The 12,671-nt window shown below is 43.3% G+C and overlaps 1 protein-coding gene across 5 annotated transcripts in view; it reads left to right on the forward strand.

Moving 5' to 3' along the window:
• Positions 1-894: 894 nt before the first annotated feature.
• The window catches only part of LOC147623683 (transducin family protein / WD-40 repeat family protein), a 137,162-nt gene continuing 125,385 nt past the window's right edge, over positions 895-12,671 (forward strand). For all 5 annotated transcript variants that reach the window (XM_086820271.1, XM_086820272.1, XM_086820270.1 and 2 more), the window contains exons 1-3: positions 895-1,253; positions 1,375-1,402; positions 6,181-6,281. In XM_086820271.1, coding sequence (XP_086676397.1) covers positions 1,128-1,253; positions 1,375-1,402; positions 6,181-6,281 — 255 coding nt within the window. In that variant the 5' untranslated portion in view covers positions 895-1,127. The remainder of the gene's footprint in view (positions 1,254-1,374; positions 1,403-6,180; positions 6,282-12,671) is intronic.

Below are 12,671 nucleotides of genomic sequence, written 5' to 3' on the forward strand. Positions count from 1 at the left end.
TGTCCCAATGGTACCAATCTGAGAACTCCAGTTTTGTAACGTACCAAATGCTCGAGGCTTACTAGACCGAGTTGGCTCTCTACATGATAGCTCCATACTTGTGAGAGATCCTTTAGGGACACAGGAGTGTAAGCTAGACCATTTACAAATGAGGAGAAGACACATTGAACCTTATTTGTGAGACAAATGTGTACTCTAGAGGTTGAGTCCCACCAGCACTTCTAGTCTTATAGACTATTTCATCTTACATACATTAATATAAGTTTCATTCTCTCTCCCCAACCCTCTACCACCCTAGTTATTATGAGTGCTTTACCCACTAATTTAAAGCAGAGAGAGAGAGAGAGAGAGAGAGAGAGAGAGAGAGAGAGAGAGAGAGAGAGAGAGAGAGAGAGAGAGAACTTCATTCGTGAGACAATAAGTCTCACATAGGCATTCCCACTCTCACCTCCTCATAGTGGCCTCTTTTGTCATTGACATTGCCCTCTAGGCTCCAACCTTGGATGCTAAGTACAAAAATTAAATCAGAAGGCATAAAACACAAATCTCTCTCTCTCTCTCTCTCTCTCTCTCTCTCTCTCTTTGTGCCCCAAATATTAGGCTTACCATTTGCCAATTGCATTATTTGTGTTTATAGATTATAGCCACACCAATTGTGTTTATAGATTATAGGTTAGGAGGCTGACATATTACACCTCCGACTTCATTTTGGTAGCTCATGTTGTGCACTACAAAAAATTTCACTTAAACATCATTATGATTGTAAAAGTGCCTTTGCATTGCAATATGCATTTACACATCGGCTAGGCCCAATGCTTAAAAAGACTCGTACGATTGACCAAGTCCAATCTTGGGGGACAGTTTTAAAGTGATTGGATGATTGTGTGACATTCCAATTTTGATATTTTTTGCACATTATTTCAAAAGAACCTCCCTTGTCCATGGGCAAGGGCATGATGTGAGTCAATCCCATAGGCGCCTCTTATTTCTAGCTTGGGCGTGCACTCTAATGTGTAATCTCCCTTGTAAATGCCCAAATTACTACTTTTTTATTTCTCAATACCCTTAAAATTCGAAGTTTTCTCGAGGAGGTTTTAGCACACTAGACTGTGGGGGGAGAGAACGCAATGGGAATCTTCGAACCCTACCGAGCTCTTGGCTACATCACAGACAACGTCCCTTTTGCTGTACAAAGGCGGGGCTTGGAGACCTTCGTCACCGTCAGCGTCGGCAAAGCCTTCCAAATATTTAATGTGAGCTCTCTCTCTCTCTCTCTCATACCCACACACACACACACACACACACACACTCACACATTGGCATCTTGGAGTTTCATTCACGACATGACCCTGTCTGTGTCTCTTTTCTCTGCAGTGTGCGAAGCTCTCCCTTGTTTTTGTAGGTAAGTTTCCTCGTCGCTTCTTGTACACCTTATGTTTAATTTTTTATATACCTCTCACAATCAAGGGACAAAAGACAATGGGCAAGATGTACGAATTACTCTCTTTATTGCATGGTTTATCATGGCCTAGTAGGAGCATCTGTTTTCCCTAATGTAGGGGACAACCTACAGGCCAGGGGCTTTCAAGTTAATAGAAGGCTATTCATTTCCTTATTGCAAGTTGATATTGGCCATGGCAGTGTAGATAGGACCACGTGCTATCCACAAGTGTGTGTTCTCTTTAGTGGTAGCCTTCATCATGGCCGAGTGTGCCCTTCACCTTTGGAGAAGTGATAGAAGCTTAGTTCGATGGTTTATCTATGAAGATTCGTCTACTATGCTGACATATCTTTATGCATAAACCTGCACCTACACTTTGGTGGTGATGAATCATGACGTGAGTGGGGATGTTATAGCATGTAACTAGTATTTGACTACACTCTATCTTGTAGAAAGCTGTTGTGCTTGCTTCCCAACTCCATTGGGACGAAGGGATATGCCAGTAGAGTTACTGTATGTGTTGGACCCAAGCCAAAGCGAATTACGAAAGTTTTTTTTAACAACTATGTCACTCCTCAAAATAGGTGGAAATGCAGACAATGTCCTTGTATGTGACTCACATCTGCACACTTTGAAACCATGCATTGCTATGATTGTTGCCCAACCTATTCAGATGTCTCGAGCAGCGCCATCAGCAGACTGGGGGTTGTCTCCAGAAGCATCATCACTTAATGTGATTTTGGAAGAACCTCCGGACACCGGACAAAGCAATGCTGGTTCAGTCGGCGATGCTTGCGACGATGTTGGCGTTTGCTGCTGTAACAGCTGCTGGGATGGTTCTGATAGCTCCCCCCAAGTGGCAAGATTCCGCCAACACCAAACCCCATAGCTTGCACTGCCACCGGCAGCAGCATTGGAGCGAATACCGCCACAATATTTACTGTCGTCCCTGCCACTACCGTTCCCTTCAATCCAATTGTTACTGTGTTGGAGTTTGAGTGCAAAGTTCAAAGTTAAAACATCTAAGCTTATGTGCGCTTGGGCCCTGGCTTATGGCTTTGTACACGCCCTGAGACTTAGGGATGTAAGGCATGTGCAAGCAATTCATTCCGAAAATGGAAAAACAGAATATGATACCCCTCTCTTCAATGATAAATACCTTTTGTGGAGGTACCTCTTTTTTTAATGATGAAAATGATGGAAAAGATGAGTCTTAAAATTAGATTTGGGAGGTGGTACATCCCTCAAGGCAAAGAAAGGTCCAAGCAAGGGATACAAACGAGTAGCAAAAGGGCAAGGACAAATTCCAAAGAAGTTGGTGTAAAGCCTATCAGGCGTAAAGATGGAGTGCTAAAGTCAAGGACTCTCTTAGGAAGAGTTCCAAGCTATGTGGCTAGTGTCACTACACCGGCTAGGTGTGAATGTCCTTGGGCACATCTCGTGAACAATATGTGTGTCAGCATTTCAAATGTAATAGCTACAATGCACAAAATGACTAAAAGATACATCACCACACAAGATAATATGGAAAAGACAAGCATTGCATAGTACACCACTAGGGCCACGAATGGGCTGACCTCCTGCCCAATACTAAAGTATATTATTGGAGTATTTTAATATGTCTACAAGATTTTGAGGGCTTTCGAGCTAGCTAATCCAATGCAAATGCAAATATGAAGACAAGTTACCCAAACAAGAGTGTATCGGAGTAGATTGTCGAAGCCGGACTCGTTGAAAGAGTTAAATTAGCTTGGCCACCAGTCTCATACACCTTGAGGGGAGGGAACACAAAACTGTCATTCCGAACTAACGCAGGTCCACTTATAATTCTTCAAACACAATAGCTAGGTGTTGGCAGTGTTCCTCCTCATTCTTGGAGAATACCAAGATGTCGTTGAAAAACACGCATGTGAATTTCCGATGTTCATGGAAACTGCGATCCATCATTCTATTAAACGTGGCCGGAGCATTTGTGAGTCCAATGGCATAACGAAAACTCGTATAAACCAAATGATTTCGTGAATGCTGTTTGTGTACATCTTGTGGTGCCACACACACTTGACGATACTGACTCTTAAGATCAATTCGATTGAAACATGAAAACCCATCAAGTTTATCGAGGATGTCATCTATGCATGGGATTGAAAACGTTCTTAATGGTAAGCTTGTTCAAAGCCTGGTAATCCACATCCACACGTGGAAAGAACCATCCTCCTTCTACACTAGCAAGATAGGTGAACAGCATGGAGAAGAGCTTGACTTAACCAAAACCTCGGTCCAATAATTCGGTCATGTGTTTCATAATCTCTTCTATCATGTGAAACATAGTGCCACATGTGGGGGTTCTTTGACACAAAGTTCACCTATTTGGCCCTTTACCAAATCCCCAGTGTGCATAAGGTAGTTTAGAGCTACCTCACAAGGGTTCACACTCGATTCTGTGGCCATAGAGTCTATAATGTGCAATCAAAGACTCAGCCTTTGTGGCCTCCATAAGCTTTTGAACGTGCGGGCTCTCATGAAGCATCTTCAGCTCTTCAGACTTCCTCCTTTGCGTTCAACTGCCTCTTTAGACGTTCCATCTCGGCCTTCTACACATTTGGGTCATCTTCATGCATCCCCTGTTGGCTTTGAGACTGCTGTCCCATATGTGTTCGCTCCTCCACATAACCTATATGCATATGCCTATTACCAAAGGCATTGGAAGCATGTGTATCACTTGGCTGGCCATGTGAACAAGGCCCTTGCCCACTCTGTGCATCGCTGTCCATAGTGTATGACGGCTGTTCACTTGGATCCCAATGCCCAAACAACGGTTTCTCCACTAAGGAGGGAAACAACCATGCTCTGATACCACTGAGAACGTCCTTGGGTACTGTCTCGTGAACAATACGTGCGTCAACACTTCAAATGTAATAGCCTCATTGCACAAAACAACTGAAAGATACATCATTGCACAAGATGGTCTGCAAAAGACAAGCATTGCACAGGACACCACCATTGGGGCCGCGAACGGGCCGACCTCCCCTCAATATTGAAGTATATTTTTGGAGTATTTCAATGTGTACAAGATTCCAAGGGCTTTTCAGCCAGATAATCCAAGGCAAACGCAACTATGAAGACAAGTTACCCAAACAAGAGCATGTAGATTGTGGAAGCTGGTCTCCTCGAAAGAGTTGAATTAGCTTGGTCACCAGTCTCATACACCAGTCTCCCAATATTGAAGTATATTTTTGGAGTATTTTAATGTGTACAAGATTCCAAGGGCTTTCCAGCCAGATAATCCAATGCAAACACAACTATGAAGACAAGTTACCCAAACAAGAGCATGTAGATTGTGGAAGCCGGCCTCCTCGAAAGAGTTGAATTAGCTTGGTCACCAGTCTCATACACCAATCTCCCATCAATACTGAAGTATATTTTTGAAGTATTTTAATGTGTACAAGATTCCAAGGGCTTTCCAGCCAAATAATCCAAGGCAAATGCAACTATGACGACAAGTTACCCAGACAAGAGCATGTAGATTGTGGAAGCCGGAGTTTACTTGGTCAAAGGAGCGCCCACAAGTTGGCAGCCTGCGCTTGGGTCGTTTGGGCCCCGGGTACTGGCCAGTGGCTAGTGCCCGATTTTAATGAATGTGAAAAGTAAAGGTTATAAGACCTTTACAATAAAGAACAAAGGTTTAGATTCATACTTACCACCTGCTCACATGCCACAAACCATGCCAGAATACATGACATTCACACGGTTCACGGGTGGGCATCCCGTGCTTGTGAACTGGACACGTCATAGCAGGCAATCACACAAATCAGTTTCAAGCAAGTAGAGATGTGTGCACATGCATTATGCAATGGATACATCTCCTATTCTTGGAACTTGTAGATAGCAGGTCTTACCGAGCACGGAATTGGCTCAATGGGAATCCTTAACTGTGATCCTTGATAGTGGGTTCCATGTCGTGGCCACACTATGGGTGACCCGAGGCTTGGTCTTCTGTAGGTGACACGAGGCTTGGCCTCAATACGGGCGACATGAAGCTCCCTGGTCTGTTGTATTTTGGCACGAAATAGGGGAGAGCCACTTGGACGGCCAAATGGTGATAGCTAGTAGGGCAATGCTCAAGTGTGGCTTTATCGAGCACATTGCAAGAAATTGTGGAATAGACATGAAGCAATAGTTTGAAGAGAAGGCTACTTTAGATCCAGAGGATGATCATAGGGATGCGTGTGAGTGTCTTGGCTCTTTTCACTCTTGGTGTTCGTTGCGCACCAAGATTACAGGTTTATTAAACAATTGTTTTGAAAATGTCTTCACAAAACCATGGAGTGTCTGATGAACCATCAAGTGAAACCAGTTGATTTGCTGTCAAGTGGTATGTGTATGGCTGAGCTATTCATGAGTTTGAGACCTCAACTTATGTGGTTCAAGAAAAATCTTATGCTTAGCAAAGACACTTATTATGGAGTGATCATTCAACACTTACTTTGGAGATACATTAAAAACGAAGATAAAACCAGGTTATGCTGAAAATGTCATAAAAATCATTACATAAACCAAGTCTAATAATTTAGACATTCTACAGCCTGTTTCTGTGCTAGCTCAATTGGATTCATTGGTGGGTAATATTTTACTATAGGTTGCTTACTATAGATTGATGCCCATTTTACTCATTAATTTGTCAGCTCATAGGGCATGTCTGTCTAAAAGACTTTTTACATCCTTTCAACCACAATGTGCAGGGCCACAACTTGATAAGAAATTACGTGCTCTTGCATGTTGGCGGGATTATACATATGCTGCCTCAGGACAAAGTATCTTCATTTTTCGACGTTCACAACAGGTACCTCTGCTGTTTGTAGTTTTGAAAGCAAAAAAATCTGTTTTTTCATAGAGTGGAAATTGTTTTACCGATTTAATCAAACTACCTTTGTGTAAGACTTGAAGGATGTTCTAAACTCAAGTGTCACATGTAAGAGGATGGTCCAAAGTGTGCTGCTCCCATTTAGTGCCTACACCCATCACCTTCTTCTAGAATCTGGATGCCCTTTCCTATCTCTCCTTCATCCCCTTCTTACCCTCTGTTGAGCTATACATCGGTAGTAGAGCCATGCATAGCCTGCTCCTGTCTACTCTGCCCTTTGACTCTTCGTGCTACTGCATTTTCTGCTCAGCTGAACCCCTCCCACCCCACGAACTTGGAGAACAGTCTCCCCCCCCCCCCCCCCACCAGCAAAAAAAGAAAAGAAAAAACTCGAAGAAGAGTGCAATTGAATGCAATCAATTCCGAGATTGGTAGACTATTTGTCAACAAACAAGGGCTAGTTTTTTTAGAAAGTTGCAATGCATTGTCACATGCGGAAGCTTAAACAGTAACATTAAGCACACATTAACGATAATCATACTCATCAAGTAAATGCACGGAAGACAAGCTAGAGGCAAAATATGAGTATATATAATGGATAACCTAAATCTTGATCATGCATGTCATCCTATGATGCATCGTCGCAATTCTCTACTTGCTAACACACAAGAGAAGCTCTTGCTGAGCCACCAACGTTGCTCTTGCAGTTTCTGGCATATGAATCCTCCTTGATCTTTGCTTGATGATGGTTACTACAGCCTAATGCCTCCTTTATAGGCTTGAAATGGGAAAGTTGTATGCAGGTCACTTTCCCATTTTTAGTCCATAAAACAATGCCAAAAAGTCATCTTTTGTGGCCAAACGATGCCCTAAAGGTATCCCATCCATGGGCGCATGTTTGGGGCATTTCCGGGGTGCTTGTAGGGCTGCAATATCAGATCCAAATCTGCCCTTAAATCTGCTTATATACGTGCTAGCGAGGATAAACATGTCCATGAGCATTGGGATTAATTGATGCACATGACATCCGTGTTGGGATCAAGGTCTTGCCTATGTGTTTGTTTGTGTATGTGACATAATATCTAGATATATTTTTTGTGTGTTTGACATAAGCAATGATGTCATGAGCTGAACCTTTATACCTATAAAGGTATTGTACTTGATTGAAGAAATATTCAAGTCACATCATTTGTAGTCGTGCAAATACTCTCTCTCTAAGAGCTTTGTTCTCTCTCTCTCTCTCTCTCTCTCTCTCTCTCTCTCTCTCTCTCTCTCTCCCCCCTTCTCCACACACAGAAGTCACGGAGATCTTTGAGCCACCACAGCTTAGCATTGTTCCTGCCAACCCTAACCCTAGTCTCTATCAAATAGTATCAGAGCCACCTGCCCAATGACCCGAACCACTTACATCAGCCTATCACAGTCACCATCTGCACATTGTCAGCCCATCTACACCGTTGTGTGCGTCCATCTTCCTTTTCGCCTAGAACACTGCAACCCTGGTCGCTGCCTTCATTAGTAACATGTCGTCGTTTAATCAAAGGTTTCAATAACCTTATTAAAAAGGCCATTCATCAACTGTTCGTCTCGCGTGCATCCGACTCCGTCTACTCCTTGGCACTTGTGCTCTTCTATGTGTGCTTTGAGCACGGCTACCTCACCTGGCTCGTCACCCAATGCCGCACCTATAGCTAAGTGCTGCTGCTGCACTTGCCGCCTGTGTGCATTGTGAGCAACTCGTCATTAGAAGCTGCTTCATCACATCAGCAAGATCAACTATATCAACTAATCAGAGAGCTTTAATCAATCAAAAGGTACAAAGCAAATATTTGGGCTTTTTAATTTTTTGCAAAATCTTGCTTAATCAGGTAATTTATCTTAATTGCTCCATCATTTTTCAAAATTGAGGGTATAACTCAAGCATTAAAGTGTTGCTACAACTTCCTATAGCATCCTAATTTCTTGAACACCATATCTTTCGGGAGCATGAGGTAAATTTTTTAAAATTTTATCTGCAACTATGAGCTCTCACATGTTCATATATAAGTTTTATGGCCAAGATTCCACACTTGGCAAATGAAAATAAAGTTTCATTTGATGAAAGAAAATCTGTGGGGATTGATGAAGAGCACTACCTGTATAGCCTCTTCCTTTGATAATGGTACAACAGAGGGCAAAAGGACGAAAGGACTAGATGTACGAGAGATCGAGAGCAAAACCACACAGCATGAAATATGTGAGTGAATATATAAGGGTGAGTGCAAATATGTATAAGAGCCCTCTAATATGAGGTGACTCTAGGAAGAAAGACTAGTTCAGAAGTAGAGATGATGTCGGAGCTAAAGCACGGTCGATGACGAAGGCTTGTGTTGATGTGAGGCAAAGCACTCCGAGAGGTAGTCGGTGTTGAAGGCTCGCGTTGGTGGAAGCAGTGGCGCTCGGAGGTGGTAGTGGTAGCGGAAGATGAGGTGATGTAGGCTTTGATGACAAGGGTGCTGCTGTACCTGAGGTGGTAGATGAAGAGCAGAGAGGGCTGCCGTCCCAAGTGGTGGTGGTGGAGCAACCTCTGATGACAAGGGTGCTGCAAGACGTGAAGGGTGTAGGCTTTGATGACAAGGGTGATGTGTACCTGAGGGGTGCAAGCTCTGGTGACACGGGTGCTGCATACCTGATGTGATGTCAATGGTGAAGCTAAGCAGAGAGTGGGCTGCTGTCCCGAGTGGTGCAAGCTCTGGTGACATGGGTGCTGCGAACCTGATGTGATGTTGATGGTGAAGCTAAGCAGAGAGTGGGCCCGATGGTATGATGTAGCAGAGAGTGGGCTGCTGTCCCGATGGTGAGAGCTGAGGCAAAAATGCTGATATGCTCTATGTATAGCAGAGGGGGCTGCTGTCCCATGGGCTGTGGTAAAACGCAGATGATATGCTGATGTAAGAACTGATGTGAGCCCTGATGAAAGCGCTGATGTAAGCCCTGATGTAAGGCTGAAGATAAACGCTGATGTTAGCCCAGATGTAAGCGCTGATGTAAGGCTGAAGATAAACTCTGATGTCAGCCCAGATGTAAGCGTTGATGACAGGTTGAAAACGTTGATGTAAGCCTGATGCGAAACACTGATGTAAGCCTTGAGTGAAATGCTGATGTAAGCCTGATGTGAAACGCTGAAGTCAACCTGATGTAGGCAGCCTGAACCAGCAGATGTTAAACGTAGATGATAGCAGAGAGGGCTGCTGTCCCACGGTGGCCTGTAGTCGGAGGTGGCTGCTGTCTTGGGTAGTGGCCATATGGTACTGGATATGACAATGAAGTGGTACACCAATGATGAAGGATAGGCAAGGCTATATATACTGAGGGGGGGCGGGGTGCTGGTCGGTCAGCCTAAAAGGTGTAGGCCATCTCCAGATGTCATCTCCAGATGGTGTCACGCTAGTGGCACACTCTTTAGCCTCTAGGCATTTTTGGGATTCATAGCATTCATTTCTATTTTTTCCTATTTACACATTTTTGGGTGGAGGAAAGGGCGGAGGAACTTTTCTAGAGATCCATTCATCTTGTGCCTATATATATGAGGCATTGTAGTTCATTTCTAATCAAGTTGGCTAGTGGTTCATTGATGAGTTCTTGAGTACATTGTCTCTTCTCTCATCTCTTCTTTCTCACATGGTATCAGAGCAAGTTAGTGGTGCACATAGAGCCTCCTTATCCTTCTTCCTCTCTACCTCTAGTCCTCTTCAACAACCCCGCTTTCAATGGCGTTTTTTCATTTTTTGATTTTCTGCTAAACGAATGCATTTTTGAGGATTGTGCCCGCGTGACCTACTGGAATCATCGTGGTCTACAACTTAGCAGAAGAAAGTTTTCGCAAATTTCTCATCGTTTTTGAGTTATTCTTCGCAGACTGCCTGCATGCAGAATTTCTGCTTGCGTTTTTTGCAGAAACCCTTACTCATCATCCTTGCACTCATTTAATGATGCAAAAGGCTTCAAACCAGTCCCTTACCATCCTCTACAAGTGTGTTTTTTAAAGCACTTCAATCCGAGTCCTACAACTCTACTTGCGGTGCCAACTAGTTTTCCCTACATGCGGTAGCGTTTTTTTGGAGGCTTCTTGTGGAGAGATTTGTAGCCATTTCTTGGCTGCGTTTTCATCATCAACTTCAGCCCTCTTCATGGTGTTTTGAGGTACATATTCATCCTCTTTTCTACACCTTTCTACCGGCTGAAAATTCCACTTTGCTACACACTTTGTGTTTGCGTTTTTGTGGACAATCAACTCCTCCATACTCCTTCTACCTAAGGCTACATTCTCAGCCCTCTTTTGGTGGTTTCTACGGAGTCTATTGGTTCATATATCGGCTGCGTTTTCGCACTATCTTTGTGCATATTTTGGAGATACTTCCTTGGTGGACAGCCCATCTATTGGTTGCGTTTTTGGAGGTACGACATTTCTTCCCTTGTGTTTTCCCACCCTCTCCCTATGGGATCTCGGACTCCTCTACTCCAAAAGACAAAGGCAAACTTGAAGATACTATGGATCCTACATCTCCTACGACGGTTGGACCGGCAACTACTACAACGGAAGTTGGTGCAATTCCTTCTTCGGTAGGTGCTCTACTTTCTCTTTTCCGTTATATCCATTACCTTCTACGGATCCTTTCTCTCTTTCTTCTTTGTCCTTTATGCCTTCCTATCCACATACTTCTATGCCCTCTATGGTATATCCCCCTACATCATCTATGCCTTTTATGGCAACTTCATCTACTATGATTCCTCCTTCTACTACTTCCACTATTACTCCTCTCCCCACTCAATCATATCAGCCCTTTAACCCATTCACTCAATCTTTGAGTCTTCCAAGTCTTTCCGATTCACAAAAGCTTACCCCAAACAACTACCACACTTGGTTCTTGTTTATGCAACTTCTTTTGGAAAGCGCCGGGGTGTGGTCTATAATTACTTCTCCTCATATGGTGCCTTCTCAATATCAAACCTATATGGATGCACGGACCAAAGCTTTACTTGTGCATGGCATGTCTACATCGGTTGTGTCTCAATTTCTTTCTACAAGGAGTACGGCTTAACAATTATGGCACGCTATACAAATGCAATATGGAAGACTTTCAACAGTTAAGATGGCTAAGTTGGAAGAAGATTTGGATAAGCTTTTTATCTCCGAATCCGACAACATAGTGGAGAAGCTTGGAGAATTCAATCGAATCAAGCGGCAACTTGAAGAGTTTGGTATATTGGTAAGCAATCCGGTCCACAAGCTACTTGGTAAATTGCCTTCTTCTTTTGAATCGTTCAAAGATAACATCTTTCTTCGAGTTCCTTTCTCTTCCTTTGAAGAGACTATGGGTCTTCTTCATGATAAGTGCCTTACCCGCAAGCAAAACAAAAAGGACTCGGCTTTTGTAAGCCAAGGCAAGGGCAAAGGCAAAGACAAGGGGAACGATCAACGCAAAGGCTCTAATTCCAATGCTAAAGATTCTTCAACCAAAGGCGACAAGGACAAATCAAAGGATTCTTCCAAGGAGTGCACTTTCTGTGGTCGTGGTGGCCATACGGAGGATCGTTGTTTTGCTAAGAAGGCGGCATCCAAGAAGGTAAAAGCTGAACTTGAATCCAAATCTAAGGGTTCTTCTACATCAACATCTTCTCACGACAAAGACAAAGACAAGAAGGAAGACGGTAACGCCAAGGTTGCATATGTTGCTATGTCTTCTACTTCTTCATGTGACATATCACTTGTGGTAATCAAAGATCTTGATACGCATACTGCGGATGAGTGGATTGTCGACAGTGGTGCTACCTCTCACATGACGAATAGTTCTTCCTTATTGGAAAACCATAAGTCTATCTTTTCATCAGTACACATTGGTGATACTTCGTCTCTCCCTGTGATTGGTATTGGTGATGTTTCTTTTGGAGATGCTATCTTACATGATGTTTTGCATGTGCCTAAGATGTCTGCCAACTTATTTTCTATCTCTAAGGCTACTTCTAAAGGTCTTGGGGTTTACTTTGAAGTGATTGAAATCATTGATAGACAGTCACTTTCTTGTGTGGCACATGGTTATCAAAATGCTGGGCTTTATCATATAAGCTCTTTTATAGCACAGTTGCCACCACATGACTCTCATCTTCATCAATTATTTGCTTCTCCTAAAGCACTTGTTTCTAATGAAGATAGTGATCTATGGCATTTCCGCTTTGGCCATGTTCCTCTTGCTACTTTGCAACATCTTGTCTCACATGACATGGTTACAGGTCTACCAAAGCTTCAGAAACCTCGCCATCACATTTGTTCTTCTTGTGCTCAAGGAAAGCAACATCGGGCTTCTTTTCCAGAGGAGGCTACTCATAGGG

The sequence above is a fragment of the Cibotium barometz genome, chromosome 26 (assembly GCF_041138505.1).
Source record: "Cibotium barometz isolate CiBa-2024 chromosome 26, ASM4113850v1, whole genome shotgun sequence".
NCBI classification, from domain to species: domain Eukaryota; kingdom Viridiplantae; phylum Streptophyta; class Polypodiopsida; order Cyatheales; family Cibotiaceae; genus Cibotium; species Cibotium barometz.